The following is a 26952-nucleotide window of genomic DNA, read 5'->3' as shown; positions in this document are numbered from 1 at the left end:
ACGTGCGTCACAGCTCGATAGCCAATCACGCTGCCTTATTTCTTGAGCCAGGTTTGAATAGAAATTTTACCCGTACCCAAGAAAGGCGGTAGTTCTGCAGCAAGTTTTTCTGTTGTTGGTTCCGTAATTTTCTTTTTATATTTTAACTAGTTTTTATCTGAAGGAAACATGGATGGTTATATTAATCTACGACTGAACGAAAACGCAGAAATATACAGAAATTCTCTCGAAAGGATTGTTGAAAAAGTGAGTTTCTCTCTGTGTGGTATTTCCAGTATTACTTACATTAATACATCAATATTGTTTTTTATGGTTTCATTTGTCAAACCGACATGACAGATTCTGTATGCTGGCTCTTGCTTCTGCAGTACTCAAACGTGGACGGATCGGGGGTGGAGGTGTGTTTGCAGTCCATGACCTGCCAGACAGCTGTAGGTGGGTGAAGCCGGTGTTCTTCTCGTTCCTCCCTCTGTCTGATCTCCGTGCTCTTATACAGGATCTGCGGCTATGTGTCTCTGATTGTAGGCATTCGCCTCATGTACAGTTTGGCGAAAAGTATCCGTGTACATTTACCTACGGGGTGATTTACCCCCATCGGCTGGATACACATGTAGTATGCGCAACATCTAATCCACATAACCACCGTATAACCAGCCTTGCTGACTAACCTAACAGGTGGTTGGCGAAAGTCGACGCGGAAATTAAGGTTTCTTGAGTTCAATCTGTCTGCGATCTGGTAGAATCTATTACTGAAATAGCACGCATTAATACATTAATACTCCACTTCCGGTATCATCCTCCTGTTATTAGAACAGGGTCGGTTAATAATTGAATAAAGAGTAATTAGTTTGTTCTAGCGAAAACGACACGCTATAATACACAATCTAATAGAAGTACTTAGACCGGTAACTCATTTAATTCAGAATGTGCCACCATCTAGTTGAGGCCATTAGCCTCGTTGTTTTAAATCATGTTAAGGTTATTAGTGTTAAGTGGAAACACTGAGAAAATGCTTTTTATTGATTTAATTATTTAGGTTGGATTTTTAGCGTAGATGTATGTGAATGTTCAGATTTTTAATTAATGCAAAAACTCTCATTCTTAATGTAATTAGTGACGTTTTAATATTAAGTGACAAGTACGATTTATGATGGTCATGTGTAGTTCCTTACCATCGGCAGAATAATAGATGAATGTAAATTTTTCCGTTTCAGGTATTGTTCCCTGGGATTCAGTACATACAGAAAAAAGATTAAAGTTGTTAAAGGTATGTTGATTGAATACCTGTCAATATTGCATATTGCAGTGCATTGGTTCTTCACATAAGATGCCTAAAACACAGGATGGCTTGAATCTAATCATTTGTATTCTAAGTCAAAGTACAGTCTTTATTCAGTCAAGAATCCACCGGTTTCTTTGCTTGCTTCGCGATCCATAGTCTTAAGTCTTTGTCGATACCAGAGTTGAAGGGCATCCTCTTCTGGTTCTGGTTCTCCTTCATCGTTGCCCAGCTTTCACACCCAGAAAGAGCCGCAGAAAATACTTTTATGCTGAACAGTTCTTTGTGCTTAGAGATACAGCATGTCAGTGCTCTGGAAGGCTGGATAGCTGTGCTCTCACTCAAAACTCCTCTCTGTCACGTCTTCATTTTCGCAAAAGGTGGATCAGTCATGGATGTCGGCTCAGGAGAGAGGTATAACATTTTTGATAATTGTTTGGGGTTAAAAAATAATAATAATCAGCAGATTCCACATCATTTTCCTGTAGCACCTTAAATACTTAAAGGAACACTTACCCTATTCTACTGTTCTTCTCATTTGTCTTCTAGGTAAAGGCAGCACTGGCAATGCCCAGGTTAGTTGTCTTTTAATTGCACTATTTGGCAGCCTGGGTTACTGTTGGCTGTATTGGTGGCTTATATAAATGTGTACTGGGACGATTAATATAGAAGTGGCTGCAGCACCAGAAACAAGTGCAAATAAAAATACATGACAGCTGACAGACTTAAGTGTCCTGCTCTGATATTTACTATGTTTCCCATGCAGAATATGCACTTTAAGTGAGAGATAAACCGTGACAAGGTGTGCGGAGGGTCACCAAGTTGGGCTTGATTATTTTCATTTAAGCGAACACCTCGAAGTGGTTTATCCCGCGTATACCAAGGCTAACAAAGGAAATATTATTCTAAATTCTAATAATTAGAATTTTAATGATTTTCTGAAGTGCCCTTAAAAGCATAGTCCCTATAAGGATAGAACATGCAGTCAGGCTACTCTGTACAAGTGGCAAGTCCTTTAATTTGCCATAGAAACCACCAACAGACAGGTGCTTTTTTTTTGAAAACCACGGAATATTTTGCCGGTAAGAAAGACTGCGTATTTATGAGTAATAAGTCACACCTTTTTATATGAACATGTTTCATAGAACATTAAAATGCATTAATATGGAGCTGGCATTAGGATGCTGGAAGTAGCTGTGCAGTTACATGAAAGTTAGACACACTCATGACATCTCTGGACTTAAGACTGCTTGGGAGGGGGGCGGTGCTTTTGTGCCTGTTTGTTCAATTTCATTTCCCTGGGGGGTGGCATCTGCATGCTTTCTGGTTGGAGGGTGGACGGGCCACAGATGATGATGATGATGCTCTGAGACCTGTGACTTTTTACCGCGTCCACAGATGGAGGTCTCCAGACGATGTGACGAGCTGCTGGTTTCAATGGACACCTCTGTGGGGACATGCGCTGAGAGCGTTCTCTGTAAGGATGGGGCGTCTACACGGAGGTCAGAGTTAGCTGGCAGCATCACACACACACACACTGCTGTTAAATCCACCCTGAAGGTGAGAGATTGCAAAGAGCCTTTGACAGACACGCACATTTTCATTATACTGTAGTGTGATTTCATACGCTCATAATATAATGTAATACAGCGTAGACATACACCAGCCATTGCAAGGTAGCTGAAATGCAAACTAAAGACTGAATTTGCATTAAGAGGGTGACCTCCTGGAGTGTTAGCATCCTAGATGCGTCCGCACTAATAAGTAAACATTTTTTACGGTAGTTTCCAAAGATCTGCATCCACACTGCTGTTATCACTGGGGCTGAAAAACGCTTCTACGTTCACACTGCCCTGTGTAAGATGGCGTAGCAATTAAGAGTGGTCGTTAATATATCTCTGACATTTTTCATTTGCACATTTAACCAAATATTTTTAGAAAGAGAAGCAGGTTCCAACTCTGCGTTTCCTCTCAGGGGATTCCAGAGTGAATAGCTCACAGCTCCTCTCCAGCTCCATGAGCGATTCATGCTGCAGCCAGCAGGGGGCGCCGACCCAACCGGAGGAGCACGATGAGGAGCTGGAGCGCACACTGAGCAGTCAGGGCAGCACCCTGCTGGACCTGTATCCGGGCATGCTCAGCCAGATGGGGGAGGCCTGTCGGCGGCAGCAGGTGGCGGAGGCGGGCGACGCCGTGCTGAGGCGGTACAGACGTGGCTGGTTCGCCAGGGCCCATAAACCTGCTCTCGCCAACAGAAGCGGGAGAGGGCACCACAGTGCCTATGTGATGGATAACAGCGCCCCCTCTTGCCAGCAGAACGTCCCTCCCTCTCTCCTGCATGTTAGCCAAAGGCTAAGTTCCTTCTCCCCCCACCGTCATGTCGTTAAAATATCTGTCTCCAGTCCCCCATCACCAGAGCAGGCCGCCTTTGGCGTCCAAGTCAACTCCTGCGGTAGCAGGAAAAGAGGACAGACACCCCCCCAGCGAAATTCAACACCGGTGTGGGGCTCAGATTCAGAGGGTGCCTCTGTAGCTGTGTCTCCCCCACATCACTCTGAGGGTCTTCCACTAAATACAGGCCTTTTGGTCACTGGAGACCCCAGGTCCAAAGCAGCCCCCAGGTCCACGCCAACTCGCGCTCCACCCTGCCTCGACGTCTGCCTCCCCACGCCTTCACGCCAAGTGCACACGAGTAGCTTGCTCTTCAACTTTCAGCTTGGCGACCGCGCCATGCGCCAGTGGATCGACCAGGAGTTTCAGAAGCTGTACCACAGGATGTTAGGTGGGAAGAGACCCGTCCCGCACGTCTCTGCCACCGTGGCCACGCCGCCCAGGTGGAGCAGGCGGCCACAGCCGCCCTCGTCCTCGCTTGCAGCGCTCGCCCTCTCTCCCGCTGGGTCCTGGGCCAGGAAGCGGATCCGCGAAAAGTCTCCCGAACCGTTGCCGGGGTCCAAGCGCTTCCGATGGGGAGTACCAGGGGGCCACCCAGCAGACCGTCATCACGACAGCAATGTGGGCCTCGTCCTGCCTGGCTCTCCAGGAACGTACCCCTGCAGCCCTCGTAAAGCACACCGGCTTCGGATCCCTGATGTGGACGCGTCCACCAAGACCACCTTCTATTCCGGCTTCCCATCTCAGGTAAAGATGCATCTTATTTTGACCTGATCCTTCCACGCTGCACTATTTTGCTGAGCGTTATTCACGATTTATTTGTTTTGCAGAGAGATGAATGTACCATTCTGACAGACATTTCAGGTTAGTTTTTTTTGCCTCATTCTAATTATTAATTCTAATTAATTGAACACCTAAATCTGAATCCCTTAATAACCCGCAGGAATCTCTACAGACACAAATTCCAGCTTATCTCCCATCAGCTTAAAACAGAAGGCTGGCTCTCACAGGTAATCCCTAAGGAGACCGACTTCCGTCTGAGTGATGGGTGTCATTGTTAGGTGCTGCGTTTTCATTGTCCTGCCTCTCATTTTGCTTCCTGCATCCCCACAGTCTCTCTCGAAAGCGGCTGCTCTATCCTAACACTTCTCCAAAGGCCTGGATTTAACCAGCAGCGTCGGTGTCGTCATACTGTTCCAGCAGCACCATCCACCCAGCTTGCTCTTGTGATGCTTTTACATTGTCCCCATATACTCTTTGTTGTGACATCTGTCATTTACCTCGAGTGTTTTATGTTTATTAAAGCCGCACTGTTTGGATCGGTGTCCCTGCCTAAGGTCTCAAGCTCAACTCACGCGGCCAGTTATACACCACGAACAGACAGTAAGCAGATTTTCACTTTTATTTTTGAACAGAAATCTTTCGTAAAAACACTTCTATGGGATTAACACTTTAGCACTCAAATTCACCTGCTGCACAGCAGGCTTGCCGGGGTGTTCCGTGCGATACACACCCCCCCCCCCCCAACTCCACTAAAACAACAAACCAAAGATTCACGTAACTAAGCAGCTTGTACTCATAGCGGTTTCAGTGTCACTGCTCATCCGAATAAACGTTACAGCAACCACACCCTTTAATTCAACAATGACAATCTTGTTTTTAGTGCCACGTTAATTCCTGGGGTTTGGAATGGCTGCAAAAATAATTTTGCGTTAAGAAAACAACAGATATAAAGCAAGGTGGTGTCTGTTGCTAGTTCCAACATTAGCATCCAGCAGGTCCCACTTGAGGTACGGTCCACATTCCAACACAAGCAATATGCAGTCACTTCCTGATATTACCAGAATATGCAGATAGGGGGCGCAGCTGAGCTCACCACGCCAGCTCGACCGGGTACTTCCCAGTAAGGCAGGCTGTACAGTGGCCCAGTTTCTTATTGGCCTCCGTCCTTTGGTCCTTCTCCTGGTGCAGGATGCCCCCCTGAACAGCCGACACAAGCCCTTCCACGGAGAGATAGCGCACGCTGGTGGCCCCTGAATGGTAACAACTACTTTACTGCACAGGTCACACCCAGCACATTAACTGCATGTTATACACACAGAAAGCGCTATGAAGGTGTAAAGCTCTCTATATGTGTGCCGCTGTGTGTTACTGCAATGCTCCTTTTTTTTAACCTCTGGTCAAATTGTGCTAATAAGCAACACCGGATGCATATATAACATATATGGATATATACGGATATATAACATAATATGAGCAGCACCTTCTGCCACTGGCATTTCTGGCACAACACAGAGCCTGTTCACTTTAGAGATGCACTATATATTAAATAAATTAATACTGGTCAATGTTCGTTAAAAATTGCGATAGCTCCTATGTGTCAATCTTGGCCGATATTGCAGGCTGATATTTAGACTTTAGTCAATATTAAAAGTTAGCAGCACCAGAGCTAAAGACACAACTACTAAAATAATGGAGATGATGGCACTGGACGATCAGCCATTTTCCATAGTTGAAGACAAGGGAATTTTTGGCCTATTTCTCTTTTAGACCCTGGTTACAGTCTCCCAAGTCTGCCCTACTTCTCTCCCGTCTCACTGCCCGCATTATATGATGTGGCTGCTACACACATTCACAGGATCTTAAGAAGTAACATCACTACAGATTCATGCATGTCAAGAGGTTAGCAGGGTTTTAGTATCGGTAATATTAGGCAAAAATAGACCAGTTATTGTCCTGGCCAGAATTTCCACATTGGTCCACACTAGTTGACTTACCAATGTAACCAGCAATGTTTGCAAATTCAGGCTTGTTGGCAATGAGTTCCTCTTTGGTAGGAATGTTGATACCCATGTAGCAGGGATGCCTGATTGGTGGAGACGCCACTCGAATGTGCACCTGTTGATAACAGAGCCTTCAAACCCAAACCCTCCATGATTTCCAGTTGAAGCTCAACCGAGCACAAACTCACCTCAGTCGCTCCAGCCTCTCTCAGCAATTTGATGATCGGCGAAATTGTGTTTCCTCTGACGATGGAATCGTCAACAAGTACCACTCTCTTCCCAGCAAAGTTGTCAGTTAGTGCTCCAAACTTTTTGGCTACGCCGAGCTGCCGTAATCGTGTGTTGGGCTGGATAAAGGTTCTCCCCACATACCGGTTCTTACACAGAACCTCCACATATGGTAGCCCCGCCTAGAAGAAGTGTAGAAACAGCCTCAGTACACTAAGGGCTGATATAGGACACTCCAGGTACAGTACTTTTGGTACTTTACCATTGACTTGAACCAGTCAATGGTCAGTCAGACTTGACCCGAGAACCAGTACCAGAAGTTCCAGGGCCCAAAGTACCAAAACAGCTGGGGTATTTTTTGATGCTTTGGGGTGAAAGTTCCAAACGCTTTCTTTGTTGACCTGTCATGCAAATAGCCTGTCTCTGATATAACTGCTGTCTTGAAAAAAAGTTAACTCAATCTCAGAAAATAATAATAAAAGTAGAAACAATGGATATATGTGTGGACAAATGAGGAAAACCAAACTATAATTGCAATCTGGTCGAAAGAAACGGAAGATGATCTGGATGGCATGACAAGAAAAGTGTTTTGTATAATATACTAGGGCAGCACGGTATTGGGGAAAAAAATATCATGATGTGATTTTATTGTAATAAATCCTGGGTTATTTATAAAACAGAAAGGGAAATAGGAATCAATGAATTTCTAACAAACCCATCTAGGAGTGATTTAAACTGCAAGGATGAAAAGGGAGGAAACCCGCCTCCCGTTGATGTCATTGGGCGAATCCCGCCTACCATTGATGTCATTGGGCGAATCCCGCCTACCATTGATGTCACTGGGCGAAACCCGCCTCCCGTTGATGTCATTCGGTGAATCCCGCCTATCATTGATGTCACTGGGTGAAACCCGCCTATCATTGATGTCACTGGGTGAAACCCGCCTCCCGTTGATGTCATTGGGTGACGTGGATAACCAACAATTTGAAGTGCCGTACTTTTGGTTCTTTTTCTGAAGTATGAGAAGTATGGTACCTGCTGCGCTGGAGAAGTGCCCTTAAACTTCTGCACAGATGCAGCGTGTCCACCTTCCTAATGTCGCAGCCCGACGTGCACCATCCCAGAAATGTAACTACACATGACGGTGATGCAGGCGCCGCACAAATGGAAATGCTGGCTAGGTCACTTGCGAAAGTTCTGCATAAATCTGTATAAATTGGCCTTCAGAGACAACCAGTATAGGTTTTCACAGAGTGGACCAGTACACTACTGGGAATTCGTACTGTAACCTACCTCCTGGGCATACCCCAGTGCTGCGGGAGTGGCAGACTCCGGCACAGTGCTGACCACATCTGCATCCGCCGGGGCCTCTATGGCTAGCTGCTGTCCACACCGCTGCCTGACGGAATACACCATTTGGCCTGCAACCGGGGGGGGGGGGGGGGGGGGGGGGGGGCACAGTTGGAGCAACAATAAAATGAAATCACCAGATGTATCATTATATTATTAAATGCTAAAAGCAACATTTCAGTTTTGTGTAGAATGTACATGATTATCATAACATTTCTAATTGTTTTATTAAACTTATGCTAAGACTATTGTGATTAACATAATACTGTCCAACAATTTTGGGTCTCACTTCCAATGCTGAAACAGGAATGAGTGGTACAGAGTAGTTTAAGATTAAAAACAGGAATGACCATTTTATAAAAAAAAATATCATACAACTGGTAGTTGGTGCAAAAAATCTATTAAGCACATAAGCATCCATTTCCTGAAACCGTTTATCATGTTCAGGTTCAAGGGGAGGTTTGGAGCCCATAGGCGCAAGACAGGTAATAACCCAGGATGGGGCACCGACCCATCACAGGGCATACACACACACACCAATCACTCACACACCAGTCACGCAAACATCAGTCACTCACACTCACACCTACGGGCAATTTGGCAACTCCAATTAGCCTCAGCATGTTTTTGGACTGTGGGGGGGAAATTGCAGTGCCCAGAGGAAACCCCACGACAGCATGGGGAGAACATGCAAACTCCACACACGTGGAACCCAGGGATGTGAGGCAACAGTACTAACCACTGCACCACCATGCTGCCCATTAGGTACATAAGCGAAGAGAAGAAAAGAATACATACTGTATGTTATCAGATCTAAACCGTGTTAAGAGGATTTTTCAAAGCAAGTTGCGTGAGAATAGGCTTGAAGCTTAGTGTTCCGGAATTCATGGAAATGAATGGTATAATGTAACAAGCCAATGTCGTAATATGCTGGCAGCCACAAAATGCGACATTCTGTATGATGCGATAACGTGTCCAACCTGCCTTCAAATATCGAGTCTGGACGTGCAAAATAAACATATTCAAATATGCAGAATGCGGGCCGGTCTCCCTCTGGTCTCGGAACAATACTCAATGTCTTGATTCCATGTTTTGAGATCTGCACTATTTCTCCTGGCTGGACTTCACGGTAATACCTGAAAAAGCACAAAAAACATCATCATCACATGAAAAAGGCGCAGCTGGGGATATAAAGCACGTTCCGGAACCACCACAGGCAGGTGGAAGTTTCTTGGCACAGATTGCTACTGCTGGAGCCGCCATGACAGACAAGCAGGGTTGCAAAATTCTGGGAATTTCTCGTTAATGCCCATATATTCCCGGTAATTCCCATGGAAAGTGTCCAATTTGGGGTATTTCCAAAATTCCCCAGCTTAACTTCCCATGGAAAGTTACCAGAAAATTACCACCCCTTTGCAGACAACGAACAATTAGGGCATAAATAAGCAGAGTTTAAAAGACAAGACACAAGAAACACAGCAGAGAAAAGTAAACGCAGGGGGTGCAATAAATACAACAGTTTGTGCAAATTCAAGTCATGCACTGCTTGGCATCCACACAGGCGCAATACAAACGACATAGATCTGCACGAGAGTACAGATCACACATCACATGCAGCGTGCAGATTGCCAGGGGTCTGTGCTGACGTAAACATTGACACAGACTGGGAAACACTGTACCTTGTACATGTCCAACAGGCCGGTAAAAGTTAATCTCACCTCGCTCCGATGGACTGGAAGCTGCAGGACTCCGACGACACCACCCACCCCTCCGTGTCTCCATCTGCAGCTCCTAAAAACATCAGAGCTCTAAACATCCCACAGGCCAGAACACGACCTTCCTGAGGAGCGACGGTCGACTTCAGGCAGCTCTTGAGGTCAAAACTAACCGAAAGATATCCGAGATACATCGAGTTTACAGAAGCACCGACGCAAATGCAACATACACCTGTAAGTAAATTTACACCTTATCTTCACCTAAATTTTACATTTGTTCTTTAGTACGCAATACTAGCATATTTTTGACTTGTGTGTTTTTTGCTATAAGGTGAGTGCGGCTACATCCCCTTTACATACATCTTGACTTATGGTTTGGATTACTGCCTCTATTACCCCACAAGAGTGTAACACAATGTAGTATTGTAGTCCAGATCCCTTACATACTCAAAGAAGTGGAGATCAGGGGGCAGAAGCACACATACTATCATAGTTCTGCATTTTATCCCGTACGCCACACACTTTTGGAACAATTGGAATTTCTGGGACATGCTCAGGTGATGAACGGCGACGTCACTCTGGGATCTGAATCAGCAACCTTCCAATCACAGGCATAGTGTCCTTACCCACTGAGCCACACAGCGAGCCCATACCTGAACTGTGCAGTTTAGAGATGGGCACCAAGCGGCCGATGCAGAGGGGGCGATTCCCATAGGGGTCCCTCACGGCATAAATAACATCCGTGTGCATCACCAGTAACGAGTATGAAGTAGGGGTCTCCATCATCAAGTTCTTTATCCTGCAACACAAATCGAGAGAACGGCATTACACGGAGGGTCCGAATGGCAGGGGGGGGGTCCTTTCTGCAAACTGTTATGAGTCAAATATTTTATGCAAATCAGATTTACTCCCCCTTCCCCCCAACCACCTGCCATACAAGGTTTACTTAGGTCAGATTTATGTAACTCGAGAGCTGCCAGTATGATTGACTTTCTATGTCTCTGATTGCTAAATACAGTATAGCAGGACTGAAAATCGACCACTGACCGAGCCACCCAATCAGGGGCGTCCAACTCCTCCATGGGCGGAGTCAGAGCCAGTAGCTGTGTGATGAGCTCGCTATCGGAGCTGGTGGATAGGCCGACACCATGCCTCATCACCTGCAGGGGGCGCAGACACGCATGCAGGTCACAGGGGAACTGAAAATGCGCAGGGCCGTATTTCACAGGACGATCGACTGCATGAACGGTCCTTTCAATTAGTGCGGATGAAGGTCTTACATTCTCCCTAAATGTAAATATTACCATGCACAAATTACGGTCTTGGGAGTGCGATGCATCAGCCAATCAGAAATATGATCAGAGGCTAGTCAGGAGGATTAGCAGAAACATAAATGAAGATTATGTAAAACCTGCACATTTCTCTTTTTTTTGCACCAATGAATAAAAATTACAAAAAGAAAAAGTATCTCAATGTCTACAGACCTTAAGACAAAACAAGGTAGTACTGTATGACTTTGTGTAACTGTGTGAATGCATGACTGCCATGCATCCCCATGTGCATCCGTGAAACTGCCTGCATGTTCATTTGTTTGTGTGTTTGTGTGTGTGTGTGTGTGTGTGTGTGTGTGTGTGTGTGTGTGAGTGTGAGTGTGTGTGATGTGTGAGGCCGACCTTCTTGCGCAGCGCTGCGGCATTGACCAGCTCCCCATTGTGAGCTACGGCGATCTTGCCGTGCAGAGTGTCCACCACGAACGGCTGGCAGTTCTGCAGTTCCGAGATGCCCGTGGTGGAGTAGCGCGTGTGCCCAATGCCCAGGTTACCGGAGCGCAGCTTCAGCAGCTCCTCTGCAGGGAAGGCATTGCTCACCAGACCCATGCCCTGGAAGCCATCAGCATCAGCAACACTGTCACACACACAATACCATCATCACCACCACCACCACCATCACTCTCTCTCTCTCACACACATAGCATCATCACCATCTTTGCAGAAAAGACCATAATCATCATCAACTATCATCATTACTGTCGTAACATCCATGCCTAGTCAGCACAGTCATAGTCAAACCCACACAAACACACGGGCACATGCCTCTGGAACAGGGCAAATAGGTGTGTGTGTGTGTGTGTGTGTGTGTGTGTGTGTGTGTGTGTGTGTGTGTGTGTGCACGCTACCTTTAGGGTGACGTAAGTAGGAGGTGACGCTCCATTACTCGTGACAATCCCAGCACTCTCCTGTCCTCTGAAACGCACACACATTAGCATCAGAGGAGGGCGCTGTGCATCACCACAGCAGCCAGCCCCGCATGTCCATCCACGGCTGCCACACGATCTGTACGCCGGCAGCAGTGAATTACAATGACCTTTACAATTACAATGAATTACGATTCAGCAGGGGGGGAAGCAAAGAAAGGCGTCACGAGAGGAACAATGAACACCCGCTGTGCCCAGACGAGGAGGGGGAGCAAAAGGAATTGGGAGCAAGGAAGTCACAGTTATAGACACAGCTTGGGGGGGGGTGGGGGCATCAGCAAGGCTAACAATTTAGCTGCAAAATGAGGGAGCTTATATGGCATAATCTTCTCTGCCTTTCTCTCCTGCACAAGTTTGGTCGGACAGCTTTCATGGGCAGCCAGAGACGAAACTGTAGGGGAAACTTCTGGAAGCTACTCAGACCCAGCTCTCCCCCCCCCCCCCCCCATCGCTCGAGATTCATTCGCTTCTGAGTTGCCTTATTTGGAAATCCTGCAGCGGCAGCCACAGCGCGCTTAGCGAACCGCCTCTCGGATTACGGCCACTAGCCCCTCCCCCCCGGCTCAGCCTAAGCCAGTAGCGCGGCTGGATTTGCCTGCGTGGGTGTTCCCCCGTGGCCAAACCGTCTGGTTGCCTAGGGAACTAGGCAGAAAAGGAGGGAGCAAAGTGTTTCCAGGTCATCCCGAACATGGAGGGAGAACAGTGGAGAGAGGAGGAGCAGAGCGAGACGCAAACAAGGGAGTGGGTTAGGAAGCGGGAGGAGGAGTGTGAGAGAGAGCAGGAGAGCGTAGGGGAGGAGGGCGAATGGGCGGAAGAGGAGGTCAGGGCCCTGCTGGCTGTCTGGGCTGAGGAGGACATTCAGCGCGGCCTGCGGGGGGCCAGCAGGGACAAAGCCATTTTTATGCACATGTCCAGTCGCCTGCACCAGCTGGGAGTCTTCAGAGACTGGAGGCAGTGTTTGGCCAAGTGCTCCTGCCTACAGAGGGAGTACCACAGCAGCCAGCCGAGAGGCGGCGCCGGGCTCCTCGGGGACATGGACGCCGTCATCACCCCCGAATACCTAGCAAAGGAAGAGGGGGAAGAGGAGGAGGAGGAGGAGGAGGAAGAGGACGAACAGGGAGACGAGCAGGCCTTCCCCCGCTGGGCCCCAAACAGGCCTGAGGAGAGATCAGGGGTGAGCCCTTCAGCCACGGATGTGCTCAGGGAAGGTAAACCGCCCCTCTCCGCCACATCTGGCTAAGCAAAGAACCCAGTGGCTGTGAGGAGCCAGATGGAGAAGAATCCAGATTCCACTCTGACCTCCGCCCCCACCCCCATTAGCACCTACAACAATGACCGACTGCTATCAGCTGACCTGCAACTTCAATACAGGCAAAGCTACATCAGGGTGGCTCAGCTGAATAGGGAGCCTGATCTGTGACCGGCAGGTCGCAGGTTCAAATCCCAGGGTGGGCAGTGATGTCACCATTAGGCCCCTGAGTGAGGCTCTTAACCCCCAGTAGCTGCAGAGACTGGCTGACCCCACTTTCTCAACCGTACATCGCTTTGGATAAAAGCAACTACTAAATATGTTTTTTTTGTTTTTTTTTAAATGCTTTACCTACTAAACAGATAATCAGGCTGATTCATATACAAATATTCACATTCTGTTTTTAAATTATGTTAATCAATACCAAGAATACCTCTTGTTAATCCACTATATTTTGATTGGAATCTCCCCATGTCATGCATGATGGGAACCAAGTGTACCGTCGTCCCAGCTTATGCTTCACTAGGATAAAGGCTGGATTAAATCGGTCAAAACAGCATGTGTGCTAACACCCTCTTTTACCTTCCAGGAGGACAGTGCCTAATCAGAGAGCCACGCTTCATCCCATCCGTGGCATCAGAAGGAGGCAAGCACTGGACAGACGAGGAGGTCCAGGCGCTGCTCTACATCTGGGCCGACCCGATAGTCCAACGCAGGCTTCAGGGCACCGTAAGAAATAAGAGTATCTTCCAAGAGGTGGCGCAAAAACTACAGAGCTTTGGTGTCCACCGGGACTGGAAGCAGTGTCGCTCCAAGTACAAAAACCTGAAGTATGACTACAAGAACGCCAAGACCTCTGGGGTGGGCTACTTAGGGAAAACGATGAAGTTCTTCAGAGAAGTAGAAGCCATACTGGAGGGGAGAGCCATGAGGACCAGCAGAGCCGGAGAACTGTCCTTCAGGAGAGGACCTGAAGGAGACCGGGGCGTGCTCTGGAAAGGACCTGAAGGAGAACGTGCTGTGTTGTGGAAGGCTCAGGAAGCAGACCGGGCAACGGTGAGGAGAACACAGGAAAGTGAGCAGGCCTCGCTAGGAAGCCTGCGAAGACGACCTGAGCACAGCAATGACGTTGATGAAGGTGAGGGTTGGGTCACAATTACAGCAAAGCACCTGATAGTGGGGGACCAACAAGCCAAAAGTAACATCCTATTGGTGTCCTCAACCTCCCATACGATCCGGGAACCAACTTAGCATTGGGAGACAGGAGAATGAGAGTAGATACTCAGAATGAATGGTCAGCTTCTAATGAGGTTTTTTGCAAACTGGTGCCCAGAACCCATAAATAACATAAATAAAACACAAAACTTCCTATCTGACCTTTAAGAGCAGCTCAAACGAAGGGCTCGAAGTTGCTCTGTAAAGTAACGAGTCACTTTCAAATGACTCAAAATCAATTCCTCTATGCGTAGCCTTGGATCCAAAAAATAGCCAACAAGTATGACTATGCAACAAAAAGAGAAAGTTACTAATGCATCTTCAACAGCTGCAATGTTAGTTTTCACATTTAAAGTAAAACCTTACAGAATTCTTAATTCCTTGATGAAGGAGGAGAGGCTTGTATTAACATAGCCGAGCTCCTTCCACAAATACATTTTTAGCAGATATGAATAATGGGAATATGAGGCAAAAGTTTATCCGATACTGATAACAGACTCACCCGAGCTCCACAAACCTATAGTGAAACTAATGTCGGTGATGTTACTTCTTAATATCCAATGAATGTATGAAGCAACCACATCATATAATGCAAGGAGCAAGACAACAGTGAAGTAGCGCAGACCTGGGAGACTGTAGCCAGGTTCTAAGTGCTGAATGAGCCGACAAATTCCTTCATCCCTCAATTGGCTTGGACAGTATGACAGTATTACGGTATACGCCGGTAGCTGGAAATGCCAAAGGTATTATATTTAACACAGTTAAAAAATAGACGCTCCTCCTTCTACTAAACTGACATGGAGTGTCGACATGTACTGAGGCGATGTATTGTGGCGATGTATTGTGGCGATGTATTGTGGCGCACAGCGTTAGCGATAATTGGAGCCTCACTTAAGTTAAAAAAATAAAGAATTGCATGTACTGCACAAAAATAAAATGCGCTGTGAATGCACTGTAAATTGTCAAGCGGAGTGTGCATGCGGGCGCAGGTCGGGCAGTGAGAGTGGGGTCAAAAAATGAGGGGTGATCTTTTTAACTCTTCAACAAAGAGCCATTCCCCTAGAGCTTAACTTTAAAAGAAAATGATAAAATAAATCAAAACCGTATATCGGCAATGTCTAGACGGTATGACAGGATGAAAAAATAGACTCCACCTAAGCTTATCCTTCTCTACGTAAAATGGCTGATTGCCCAATGTATAATCTCCATTATTTCGGTCATTGTGTCTATAGCGCTGATGCTGCTAACTTTGAATATCGTCTAAAGTCTGAATATTGCCCTCAATACTCACCAAGACTGACACATCGGGTCAATACTGATATCTTGATTTGTGATGGCCATCGGCCCGTACCGTTAACCAATATATTGTGCATCTCTAAGCAGCAGATATTCGACGGCACCTGAAGTCACCGACGGCATCTGTGGAGCATTCCCCACAGCCCTGCATGCCCCCAGAGGCCAGAGCTATATCAGGTCAGAACGACTTGGGGCCCTTGAGGGTCTGGCCCTTCTGCCCGCCAGCCGGTAACCGGGGAACGCCGGAGGGAAACCTGGACCAGTTCCAGGTGACAGTAGGGCGGAACTGGAGTGACGAGGAGGTGCGAGCACTCATCCTGGTGTGCTCCGACACGGAGGTGCTCCAACGTCTGGAGAGATCCACACGCAACAAGGATATCTTCATGCAGATCTCGGGCCGGCTCCTGCAGCTGGGAGTCGACCGTGACTGGAAGCAGTGCCGCACCAAATATAAGAACCTGAAGTACCTGTACAGCGCCCTGCAGAAAGGCCAGGGCGTACAGGGGCATCCCCGCCGGGTGATGAGGTTGTACCACGAGGTAGATGCCATCCTCAAAAACTCAAGGGATGCGGGCGGAAGGGAGCAGGAGGTGCAGGCGGCACCTGTGAACCTGTCTCCTGCCACCGTGCTGTACAGGACCGACAGCCAAGAAGGCCCGACTTCCAGTACAAACACCAGCACAGGTAAGGAGCACCACTGCCGACCTTATATGCCAGTGTGTCTCAACCCCCAGACAGTCCACATTTTTGTTCCTTCAGCTATTCGAACTTGGAGCTTGGAAGAGCAAAAATGTGGACTGTGTAGGGGTCCCCGAAGATTCGGTTGAGAAACACTGTCATATACTAAATCACTTTAACCTCTTAAGGATGCATTTTTCTACATTTGCTAAAACACTCTCAGAATAAAGGGTAAAAATGTGTACCTTTGCTTGTCACTGGGGCTGTACCCCTGTAATTGTACCTATTAAGGTACAGAAATGGACTCTGGGGAACATCGCCAAGGTACAAACAGCATTAATGTACCATCAATGGTACAGATATAATCCTTAGAGTCCATTTCTGTACCTTAAGAGGTACAATTACCTACAGCTAAGGGTGCAATTGGCCGACCCTTGAGGGTACAGCCGGAGTAACAAGCAAAGGTACACATTTGTACCCTTTTTCTGAGAGTGTACTTCAAAGATCTTTCTGCACGGAAGACCAACACCAAGAGGTTATACGTTCTACATGAAAGCTCGAGCGGCAGATATTAATGACTTATTTGTACTTAACTAGACATCATGTCGATCGAGACAGACGAAATCCCATCAAACAGAGGAGTGAAGAGGAAGGCTGTGGGTGAAGGTATTCGCCTTCTCTGCACTTACATATAAACCCTTATCGAGTGCATGAGGAACAGAAAGGCCTCCTCTGCAGACACAGGGCTGCATTGTGTCCTCACGTGAGGGCTGAGCATGTCGCAGGGCGCTAGGTGTACAAGCAGAGAGTCAAATAACACCTTTACTGCTGCTAATGAAATGCTTACCATTCGCTGGCAAGTCATTTCATAAATTACACCGGCCCATAGTTACTTCCCGCAGTGGAAAAAAAAACGTACGGCAAAAGCACAAGAAATACATCTGCCAGGAGAAAGAAGAGAAAGACCTAATATAAAAGTATTACTCCTGATCAGCCACACGCATCTGCCCAAAGAGGAAGAGATTCAGAGAGTACTGGAATCGTAATAAGGATTAACTCACTAGTAAAGATCACATGACAAGGAGGAATCCATGCAGAACCAGTCTGTACATCTGATTATATTGGGCAAGACAGAGAATTTATCTGCAACAAAATTACAACAGTTACCGGACGCATTTCTGCCTAAAATATCTATTCAGTTGATTCAGGTCATCATGCAAGTTCTGTTCAGTTCAGGCGCTAGAAGAATATATGTGAACTTCACATTGAGATTAATAAAAGCAGCAGCAGGCAGATTTCTCCGGCCTTTGAAATCTCTCTAATCGATAAAAATGCTTTATTGGCAGACGAGTTTGACAGCAGAGTAAAATTCTTCTTCTTTGCTTTGTTTTTAGAGATTTGGGTGTCTTCTAAGCTCATTCCATACGGAGATTCCAATGAAGACAGTTGTACCTCTCCAATTACTGACTTCCAGTGTAAAGAGGAACAGGATGAATATATCCCAATAATTCAGATCAATTCTGTATACTCCATGACGACTCCCATGACCGCTGCGCAAAGACAGGTGGGCACATTTCTGTTTTAACTAAAAAATAGTATTGATCCAATAAATTATTATGCATCGAGTTTTATTTGAAAAATTTCACCTGAAAATCAGTTCCTGATCAACATATTAAGTTTCAAATACAAACCCTCTAGGTACGGACACTTCACAGACAGATAGTTAAGTATAAAACTTGGCAATAGGATCCGTGCAGCGTGCGCGTAAATTATGCGGGGTTGTAACCCCCCCCAAAAAAATACAATACAATACAACCCCCAGGACCCCCTTAAATGGGTGGAGACACAAACTCCCCCAATGCTCAACCAAAAGTCATGCCCTTGTGTTAGTGTCCTGGTTAATTAACGACAGTGAAAGATATTAGAGATTCGAGCAGAGCTAGAATCGAGATAAAAGTAAAAGTACTCCATGCACTGTGGGCTATGAGATCATTTCCTAGCGTATGTTCCGGCCATTGAATGGTTATCTTATTAGGTTCTTGCTTTGTTTGGAAGATGCTGTGTAGATCTTGTTCCAATACTGCCGCAAGCTCAGCTTAGCTTAATGCCTAGTCGACTCCTTGTAAATGGAAAACTGCACATCTCACCTGTGCTGCAGGGCGACTAGTCCCAGTGTTAATACCTGGGCCACCTCCAGCTGCGTTGGCCATTCTCCGGAAGCCACGCAGCCGAATACCCCGCACTCCTCTCCAATGCCAGACTCCTCAAACTCCATAACAAGTTTCTCTCGTCCGGCGTCAAAGCACACCTTCTCAAACTGGCTTTGCCCTATCCGGCTTCAAAGCTCAATCTTCTCGCACTCGGGCTGAAGGAGCTTCCCACTCCGCTCCACAAAACTACTGTTACAGGCGCAAGTTGCAGCGATGCTCTGAACTCCCAACACGTGCCGCGATCCCAGCCGACCAATCCAACTCCAATTTCGGGGGGTTTAAAGTCTTCCTAGTTTCACCAACAGAAAATACTTTGATTTATTTAAAAAGTTACTTAGTTGGCCAAATTTATAAAATTGTATTCGCATTTATTAACAAATTCAAAGTACAACGTCAACGCAATCACAAAAAGATTATATGCTATAAGTGGAAATGTAACCCGTATTAAACATTTGGTTCGGACCACGTCACTTTGTAAAACTCCTGAAGTAACCAGCCATCTTGTGCGTTCTGTTAATGACGTTATCGGCAAATATAAACATTTTACCTTTGAACTTTGCATCTTAGATAAAATATTTGCTCGTTTCGCAAACTTTTCGCTCCTTGGTCAGCCTAAATCCGATCTCCACGTGTTTGCGACAGTATCACGTGGTCTGCCCATCGCGCCAGGTGAGCATGGAGGTTCGGCTGCTGGTCCTTCACTTTACTTCTGCTCCTTTGTCCTTATGTTCCGCTTGTCGTTCATTTCTATCGCGATCACAAGTCCATGTACGCGTGCAGCACTTGGCTAAACTTTCGCAGTTGTTTTACAGGAGCAGAGATTTCCGTCTGAAATGGCGTCTGCATCAGGTAAGTTTTGATTCGCGCAATGCATTTGAATATGCTTGTTTTATTGAGTTTAAACTGAAATACATGTATTGTTTTAAATGGAAAAAAATGAAGAAACTTTAAAAATGTGGATGGATCAAGTCCATTACTTTTTAGCAGTAAACAGAAATACACGTATAACCTCTCCCTCCTGCACCTGTCACTGAATGTTTAAATATTTTACTTGAAGCCGACTGTTTAGATAGCGGAAGATGATGCTCCTAAAATGTTTATTTCTAAACAGAAACTTTGGTTTGGTAGTATCTACCGCCAATATATTTTAATGTGCGCATTTAAGTTGAAATGTGACAAGTGAGGATAGATTAAATTTGTTCTTTAAATTTAAATGAAATGTTGAATGAAGTGGCGATTAACTTGCATCAGCCTGCAGGCTCAGTTTTTCAAATGGCTCTTTATGAATTTAACATCAGTTTGTTTACAAGCCTCCTGACTTCATTGGGAAACGTGAAATCCATTCACGTCTTTCTGTATGTTAATACTACTGACCTGGGTTTATCCTTCTGAATATTTGAGTCTGTTTGGGCTGTTTGACCTGCATTGCTTCGCACTTCGCTCTGCTGATGTATGTGTTCTCTGCTTAAGAGCTGAAGCATGGGAAGAAATTAAATGAGGGCAAGACCAAGCAGATCTTTGAGCTGCCGGAGCAGCCAGGCCATGTACTGGTGCAGTCCAAGGACCAGATCACTGCTGGGAATGCAGCTCGCAAGGACCAGATGGAGGGCAAGGCAGCCATATCCAACAAGACCACCAGCGCTGTATTCAGGTTGCTCCAAGATGCTGGTAAAACTCTCCGTTACCCTCCATATTTTAGCGATACTGGTTCACACAGCTCCCAGCCTTGTAATTGAATTCCGAGACATTCTCCAGCTAAGTGCATTCGATGTGTCCCTCATAAAGTCAGCTGATCTGTGGGAGATGCCTGTACACGCCAGCGTGACGTTCATACCGAGCAGGCGTCACTCCTGGCTGTGACCGTTAGCGTCCTTAAAGGCGTACACGTGGCCTGCCCCCGCAGGTATAAAGACAGCCTTTGTGGGTCAGCAGTCGGACACAGCCTTTGTGGCGCTCCACTGCGAGATGATCCCCATCGAGTGGGTCTGCAGGAGACTCGCCACCGGCTCCTTCCTGAAGCGCAACCCAGGGGTTCAGGAGGGCTACCGGTTCTCTCCGGTCAAGTTAGAGATGTTTTTCAAGGTACACATTTGCTCTACTTCTCATAATCGTGTGACCTGACCGCCATGTGAACTCCCACCCCGGCAGGGCCAGCCATATCAAATTCGATTAACTTGGCTGTCATTTTCAATCTTCCAGTCTGTCCTTCTCATGACAGAATGATCAGATGGGCGCCCCCTGGTGGCCACAGGGCCCTGAGCTGCTGCTCAGTTTGCTTATGCCTGGGGCTTGATCCTCGATGGCAGGGGTGGATAATCTTATCCAGGAAGGGCTGTTGTTTTTATAATGTAGTAGATATATCATTTGAAGAAATTTGAATATTAATTATTGCAGTAGTATTATTATTATTATCATCATTATTTGATTATTGTGGGCAGCTGAATGTGGATTCTGAAACCTGGTTAGGGTACTGCGCCTGTGAACGGAAGGTTGTCGGTTCAAATCCCTTAGTTGGCAGAATGATTTGGCAATTGGGCCCCTGAGCAAGGCCCTTAATTCCCAGTTGCTCCTGAGCCAGACTCAGTCGTATGTCTCTTTGGATGAAGCTGTCTGCTAATTAAATATAATGTACTCATGTAAAGTATCTCTAGGTTGCAAGCTGCAGTTTTCTTATTTATTTTTTTTATCTCATTACTTGGGGGGGGGACACAAAACATCTGGTGTTTCAGGACGACGCAAACAATGATCCCCAGTGGTCTGAAGAGCAGCTGATTGAGGCAAAGTTCTCTTTCGGTGGACTTGATATCGGACGCTGTGAGGTGGACATCATGAATCGCAGTACGGTGGCGATCTTCGAGATCCTGGAGAAGGCCTGGGCGACTCAAAACTGCACCCTGGTGGACATGAAGGTACAGCACTCAACGAATTACTCCTGACTGCAAAATGCTCATGAAGGTTCATTGATCGTCTTTAATAATGCGTCTTAGATTTGCATTAAGCTTCCCTCAACTGCATTAAAGCAGCATGAAGCATAGTAATGCAGACAGTGTTAACGTGGGACAAAGAGTACCCAAACGACAGTGATTAGATTACTTTTTAAATTAACTGTATTTTCACTTTCTTTACGCATGCATATATTGATGAACACAAAAATGTATCAATATCGTAAATATAAACATATATATATTTAAGTGCTTAAATTTAAATGTGTTTTGTTCGGTGACGCTAACATGAACTAGCAGCTGTGATAGTGGAGGGTTTTCTCTGGATTTAAAGTGCTAAACACGTCAGTGTGAAACAGCGGGGGGGTGGGGTTTGGGGGTGGTAGGACAGGGGGTTATATACATAATGCAGTGTGTGTGTAAACAAGGAGTAAACCAGCGTAATGGTGGGGAAGTCGTGTCTGACTAACGATAAATAAGTAAATAGGTTTATCCAATTTAATCTAATGTTTAGGAGCCAGTCTTCTGTGGGCAAATCAGGTAATGATGGTCTGGTCATCAAATCATCAAAGTGCTTTATGGACCAACACTGAAAAATATGCTGATGTGCAGGGTTAAGGCGTGAGAATGTTGGTGGGTGAGAGAATGAATCCCAAATGTCTAAATCGCTGCAGCACAGTTGCTCAATAGGTAAAGACCTGTCGATGAAGATTGGAACTTTGTGACTTGTTACGGCTTGCGAGAGGCTACACACACACACACACACACCTCGAATGAGAGCAGGCCAAACTTCTTATCGTTATTATCCATTAAACCGAAACACCCCCCTCGAGGCTTTATATAAAGGGCTTGCTAACTGACCCTATTGATGATTTACACATTTCTTTAATTATCTTTAATGTTGTCAGTTTTTGGAAATTTTTAATTGATGTGAGATTTTTCCGCATAGACCAGTCTGTGCTGTAATGAAAGTCAGTGCTGCTTTTAAAGTAGCTGTCTGTGAATCTTGCTTTTGAAAAGGTAATTTACTTAATGCTGGGGTCTGGAAAGGCCCGAGTTCTCAGTACATCACTGACGGTGTCATGGGTGACCTTTAGATGAATTAAGGGGTACTGGGTTAAAGTTTAAAAAATGTTCCCATAAATTGTGTAAGGGGCTGTTTTTGGGCGACATTTGTGCTTTACTGTTTTCCTCGCTACAGGAATCTATGATGTTCCTGATTTTTGGTGACTATTAAACTTTCGTGGTGCCTTTTTGACTCTTAAACCACAGCAGCCTGTCCTACAGCCCTTTAAGAACATCGTGAACGTGGTCTAATGGAGCAGGGTCATGTGGAGGGATGGAGGCTGAGGAAGCGGCATGTGACTGGCGGTGTGCGGGACAGCCAGCGTATTCTAGAGGATTTGTAAAAGTAGATTTAAGATTGTAATTTGCATTTTGATGTTAAAATCGCCTGTAGGGATTATTTTATGAGGGGGGTGTCAGCTGATGAATTTGGAAACCAGACTGAGAAATTCCAGAGGATTTAAAATAATCAGGTCAAATAGCAGCATAAGATGAATGGATTGAGCTGGGCTGGACTGGGATTAAGTTTCGGCTCCAGACTGGTAAATTTTGTTGGGAGGCAGGGGGGAGTGGCTTAAATTTCGCTCCCGTAGCCATTGGCTCACCGGTAAAATGGCCAGTATGCAAGATGGCCAGTCGAGCCATTGGCGGAGCACAGAAGAGTGTCGCTCTCTCCTCATCCTTTGCAGTGTAGAAAATGAAGAGGAGATGGTCCATCACTGTCAATGGTGTCTTCATCCTCTTGTCTGTCAAGTTATTTGGGGAAAGAATGTAACTTCAGCCTTAAGAGAATGAAAAAGCTTTCCTTGACTTTTGATTCTGGAAGTTTACCTTAAAGTTTGCCGGTGCTTGTATAACATCACTGTCAAGTTGTGTGTGTGTGTGATTGGTGATTGTGCATGGCGTTACAGGTTATTTGTGTTGGTATGCAGGTGTTATTTTTAAATGGCATTTAAACCTTTTGTCAGATTCACAAACAGAAATAACAAACATGTAAGTCATCCCTTTTCTCATAGTTTGTGACTCATCAGTTGTTTGGCATCCTGCATTTTGCTCATATTTATAGTCGTATTTCGGGGCTGGACAGTTTTGCACGACGCTGCATGCCCCCCTCGTCCCGTAACCGCGTCTCGCTTCACCGTGCTGGTAGCCAGCAGCTTCCACAGTATGTTTTACGGCATAGCTAAACCTTTTATTGCGGAATAGTGGAATATGTTCTTGCATGTCTGGAGGAACTTAATTTCTCAGTGAAACATTCCTAAACTGGCAAGTGGTACCGGAGAAATGGTGGCAAAAAGCACGGAAAAGTCTGGATCTCGAGTGAAATCCGGTGACAGATTAATGGTTGCGTAACGGGTGTCACGTGTGTGCAGTTACTTCATGGTCCCTGTGTGACTGCTGCCCTTTTTACTCTTTGCACTCAGACCACAGTGCACAGAAAGTCATCCAGTCCAAACTGAATACCATCGATCATCTTATAGATGAGAGTGTCATCAGATGGTTTGATGTTATTTTCGTTTCGTTTAATTCCGGGCTGAAGTTTTCAGAAATCTTGGCCAATAATGATCTTTCTGATTCTGATCTGTCTCACAGATTGAGTTTGGCGTTAACGTGGTAACCAAGGAGATCGTCCTGGCGGATGTCATCGACAACGACTCCTGGAGGCTTTGGCCTGCGGGGGACCGGAAGCAGCAGAAGGACAAGCAGGTGAGCCCTCACCGTGGTGGTGGGGACTGTGAGGAGGCCTTCGGGCTGCAAGTGGCTGGACGGCTATCGTGGCACACAGAGGCGGAGTTTCACCACTCTCCACTCTTTACTGCGGGACACCTGGGGTTTCGGCCCCCTGTTGGCCATAAATAGTAACTGCAACTAGAGGGATGCGGGATTCCGAAGTAACTTTTTCAGTGAGGTTCCCAAAACAGCAAGCCTGGCCCTGATGGTTCACGCGCCTCAGAGGAGTTGCCGTGTTGCACGTTTAGTGCAGTCCATAAAATAATTCTTGCAGAGCAAAGACTTGGAAATCTCAACCGTATAAATTGAAAATGTACTTTGACGTCCAGAATCTTAGGTCGGTGGGGAAAGATGACAAATGATCAGTTCAGTGGCAAATGGATTTGTCTTCTGCTTCTTAGGTGTACCGGGACCTGCAGGAGGTCACGCCTGAAGCCATGCAGATGGTGAAGAGGAACTTTGAGTGGGTCTCAGACAGGGTCCAGGTATCCATGGTTACGTGTTTGAAACATCACATGTTAAATGTACATCATATGACTGTATTTAGGTTAAGGATTTCTAGGCCAGATTAACTTGCGTTTTTGTAAAATAGCTGAGCGTTTGTTCTTCAGTCAAATGATACATAAAGTCAGGTAATTGACAGCAGCATTAAAGACCAACCACAAACACCTTTAGTAGTCACAATAAATCTAAAAACTTTTTTTTTTAATCCTAAAATGCAGTGTTTCTCACAACAGTCCTCAGAGACCCCCAGACAGTCCACATTTTTGCTCCCTTCCAGCTCACAACACACCTGTACCAGGTGTTCATGTTTGACTGGGAGTTGGGAGGGAGCAAAAATGTGGACCGGTTGAGGGTCCCTGGTTGGTGGTTTTTCCCACCATGAACTTTTTTACGTCATAGAAAAATGACAAACCCCTGCTACCTTTTATATGTTTTGTCGGATGTTTGCCTGTGTGTCCGCAGCTGCTCCTGGAATCGCAGACTCACGGCAGGGTGGTGGTTCTGATGGGCTCCGCGTCCGATCTGGCACACTGTGAGCGGATCCGCTCCGCCTGTGGGTTTTACGGCGTGCCGTGTCACCTCAGGGTCACGTCGGCACACAAGGGGCCGGATGAGACGCTGCGCATCAAAGCCGAGTATGAAGGTGCTGTGAATGTGAATGCTAATGGCTATGATGCTAATGTATAAAGGGGCGGGGCTACAGGGGTACTAGCCCCAGCTGAAAGTTGATTGGCCTCCAGAGTGCCCTCTTCCCTGTCACTCACCAGTTCAAAACTTATTATTGGCTAATGATAAGGTTGACCCCTCTGTATGGCGCAGGTTTGGAAGTGAGTGGTCACATGACTGCATGGCATGGTTGGTAATGAGGGAATCCCTCCCTTTATTGGGTCCTTACTCAGGTGACGGAGTTCCCACGGTGTTCGTGGCCGTGGCTGGTAGGAGCAACGGTCTGGGTCCCGTGCTGTCGGGAAACACCGCCTACCCGGTTATCAGCTGCCCCCCACTCACACCCGACTGGGGTGCCCAGGATGTGTGGTCGTCTCTCCGTTTGCCCAGCGGTAGGACTCCGTTCCCAAAGAACATTCATTCACACATTCATCTACGTGGTGCTTTTATCTAATTTCTGTGCTCCCTGGGATTCAAACCCACAACCTTTTGTATTGCTAGCGAAATGCTCTACTTGTTGAGCTACAGGATCTAAAGTGACATGTGGCCCCATATTGTTATCAAACCCCTGACCGTAGCACCACAAGCTAACTGGCCTATTGTTCTTTACTCAAACTCCTTGCAGTGCTTGGGCTTCAGGATTGTAAGATCTCCGCGGCCTGATTTAGCATTTAGTATCCGCATCACGTACATGTCTGCGTTTAACTTATTTCCAGGCCTGGGCTGCACCACTGTCCTCTCCCCGGACGCCGCAGCCCAGTCCGCCGCCCAAATCCTCGGCCTCAGCGACCATCTGGTCTGGGCGAAGCTGCGAGCGGTGATGCTCAACACCTGGATCTCGCTGAAGCAGGCAGACAAGAAGCTACAAGCTTGCAACCTATGAAGCCGAGCGCGGTGAAGCACCGCCGCAGGCTTATCAACTGCAGCGCTGTCACTACATTCCTGAAATAAAGCAGCTTCGCATGAAAAGGATGTGCTTGTGTGGGGCAGGGAACGAGTTGCGGCTCATGCAGCTTCCACTTGTCCAATGGGGTCCTGATTGGGAATCACTGGTAGACACTGTGCCACCTTCCGGCACCTGCACGTTGTCACACATATCAAGAGATCATGGGCACCACATGATGCCACCATGGGCAGTGGAGTAGATATGGCACATGCCCACATAACGCCTGCTTCTGATATGGGTGGTAATTTGTCTGAGGGCAGGGCCTCACTCCTGAATCCTTGGTTCAGCGCGGCTTTTCTCAGTCCAGTCCATGGGGACGGTCTGACAATCCACATTTTTGCTCCCTCCCAGCTCCCGACACACCTGTAGTGGCATTTTGTATTGCAGTGGTATCTGCTGTTTGTACAGTAAATACTACAGCTGTAAAGAGTTAATTTACAACCACAAGGT

General features: G+C 46.5%; 3 protein-coding genes across 7 annotated transcripts; 2 read left to right on the top strand and 1 right to left on the bottom strand.

The window, feature by feature from the left end:
• The first annotated feature begins 65 nt into the window (after positions 1-65).
• si:dkeyp-117h8.4 (uncharacterized protein LOC572032 homolog) lies at positions 66-4989 on the top strand. Its single transcript, XM_048976394.1, has 10 exons — positions 66-246; positions 369-435; positions 1215-1267; positions 1660-1693; positions 1829-1854; positions 2678-2756; positions 3255-4417; positions 4501-4534; positions 4614-4680; positions 4784-4989. Exons 1-10 carry the CDS (start codon positions 169-171, stop codon positions 4836-4838), a joined length of 1656 nt encoding a protein of 551 aa, XP_048832351.1. The 5' UTR covers positions 66-168; the 3' UTR covers positions 4839-4989.
• Positions 4990-5058: 69 nt separating this feature from the next.
• Positions 5059-18927, bottom strand: ppat (phosphoribosyl pyrophosphate amidotransferase). 2 transcript variants are annotated; one of them, XM_048976395.1, is made up of 11 exons: positions 18586-18927; positions 11923-11989; positions 11420-11626; positions 10794-10906; positions 10400-10545; positions 9750-9822; positions 9016-9167; positions 7975-8102; positions 6642-6863; positions 6448-6568; positions 5059-5703 (listed from the first exon to the last, which is right to left on the bottom strand). In XM_048976395.1, the coding sequence occupies exons 1-11, from the start codon at positions 18711-18713 to the stop codon at positions 5543-5545; spliced, it is 1518 nt and encodes a 505-aa protein (XP_048832352.1). In that variant the 5' UTR covers positions 18714-18927; the 3' UTR covers positions 5059-5542. The 2 variants fall into 2 exon arrangements, with proteins under 2 accessions (XP_048832352.1, XP_048832353.1); XM_048976396.1 differs by lacking the exon at positions 18586-18927 and having other exon boundaries at positions 11420-11651.
• On the top strand, positions 12614-26525 carry paics (phosphoribosylaminoimidazole carboxylase, phosphoribosylaminoimidazole succinocarboxamide synthetase). 4 transcript variants are annotated; one of them, XM_048976389.1, is made up of 14 exons: positions 12614-13208; positions 13839-14387; positions 15848-16444; positions 17036-17104; positions 17833-18002; positions 19461-19497; positions 20119-20316; positions 20552-20730; positions 21378-21557; positions 24249-24362; positions 24788-24871; positions 25353-25533; positions 25790-25948; positions 26273-26525. In XM_048976389.1, exons 1-14 carry the CDS (start codon positions 12689-12691, stop codon positions 26437-26439), a joined length of 3204 nt encoding a protein of 1067 aa, XP_048832346.1. In that variant the 5' UTR covers positions 12614-12688; the 3' UTR covers positions 26440-26525. The 4 variants fall into 4 exon arrangements, with proteins under 4 accessions (XP_048832346.1, XP_048832347.1, XP_048832348.1 ...); XM_048976390.1 differs by lacking the exon at positions 17036-17104; XM_048976391.1 differs by lacking the exons at positions 12614-13208; positions 13839-14387; positions 15848-16444; positions 17036-17104; positions 17833-18002 and adding an exon at positions 19097-19317.
• The last annotated feature ends 427 nt before the right edge of the window (positions 26526-26952 follow it).

Source organism: Brienomyrus brachyistius, chromosome 15, assembly GCF_023856365.1.
Source record: "Brienomyrus brachyistius isolate T26 chromosome 15, BBRACH_0.4, whole genome shotgun sequence".
Taxonomy (NCBI): domain Eukaryota; kingdom Metazoa; phylum Chordata; class Actinopteri; order Osteoglossiformes; family Mormyridae; genus Brienomyrus; species Brienomyrus brachyistius.
The sequence above is the reverse complement of the archived record's forward strand: the minus strand, read 5'-3'. Positions and strand labels throughout refer to the sequence as shown.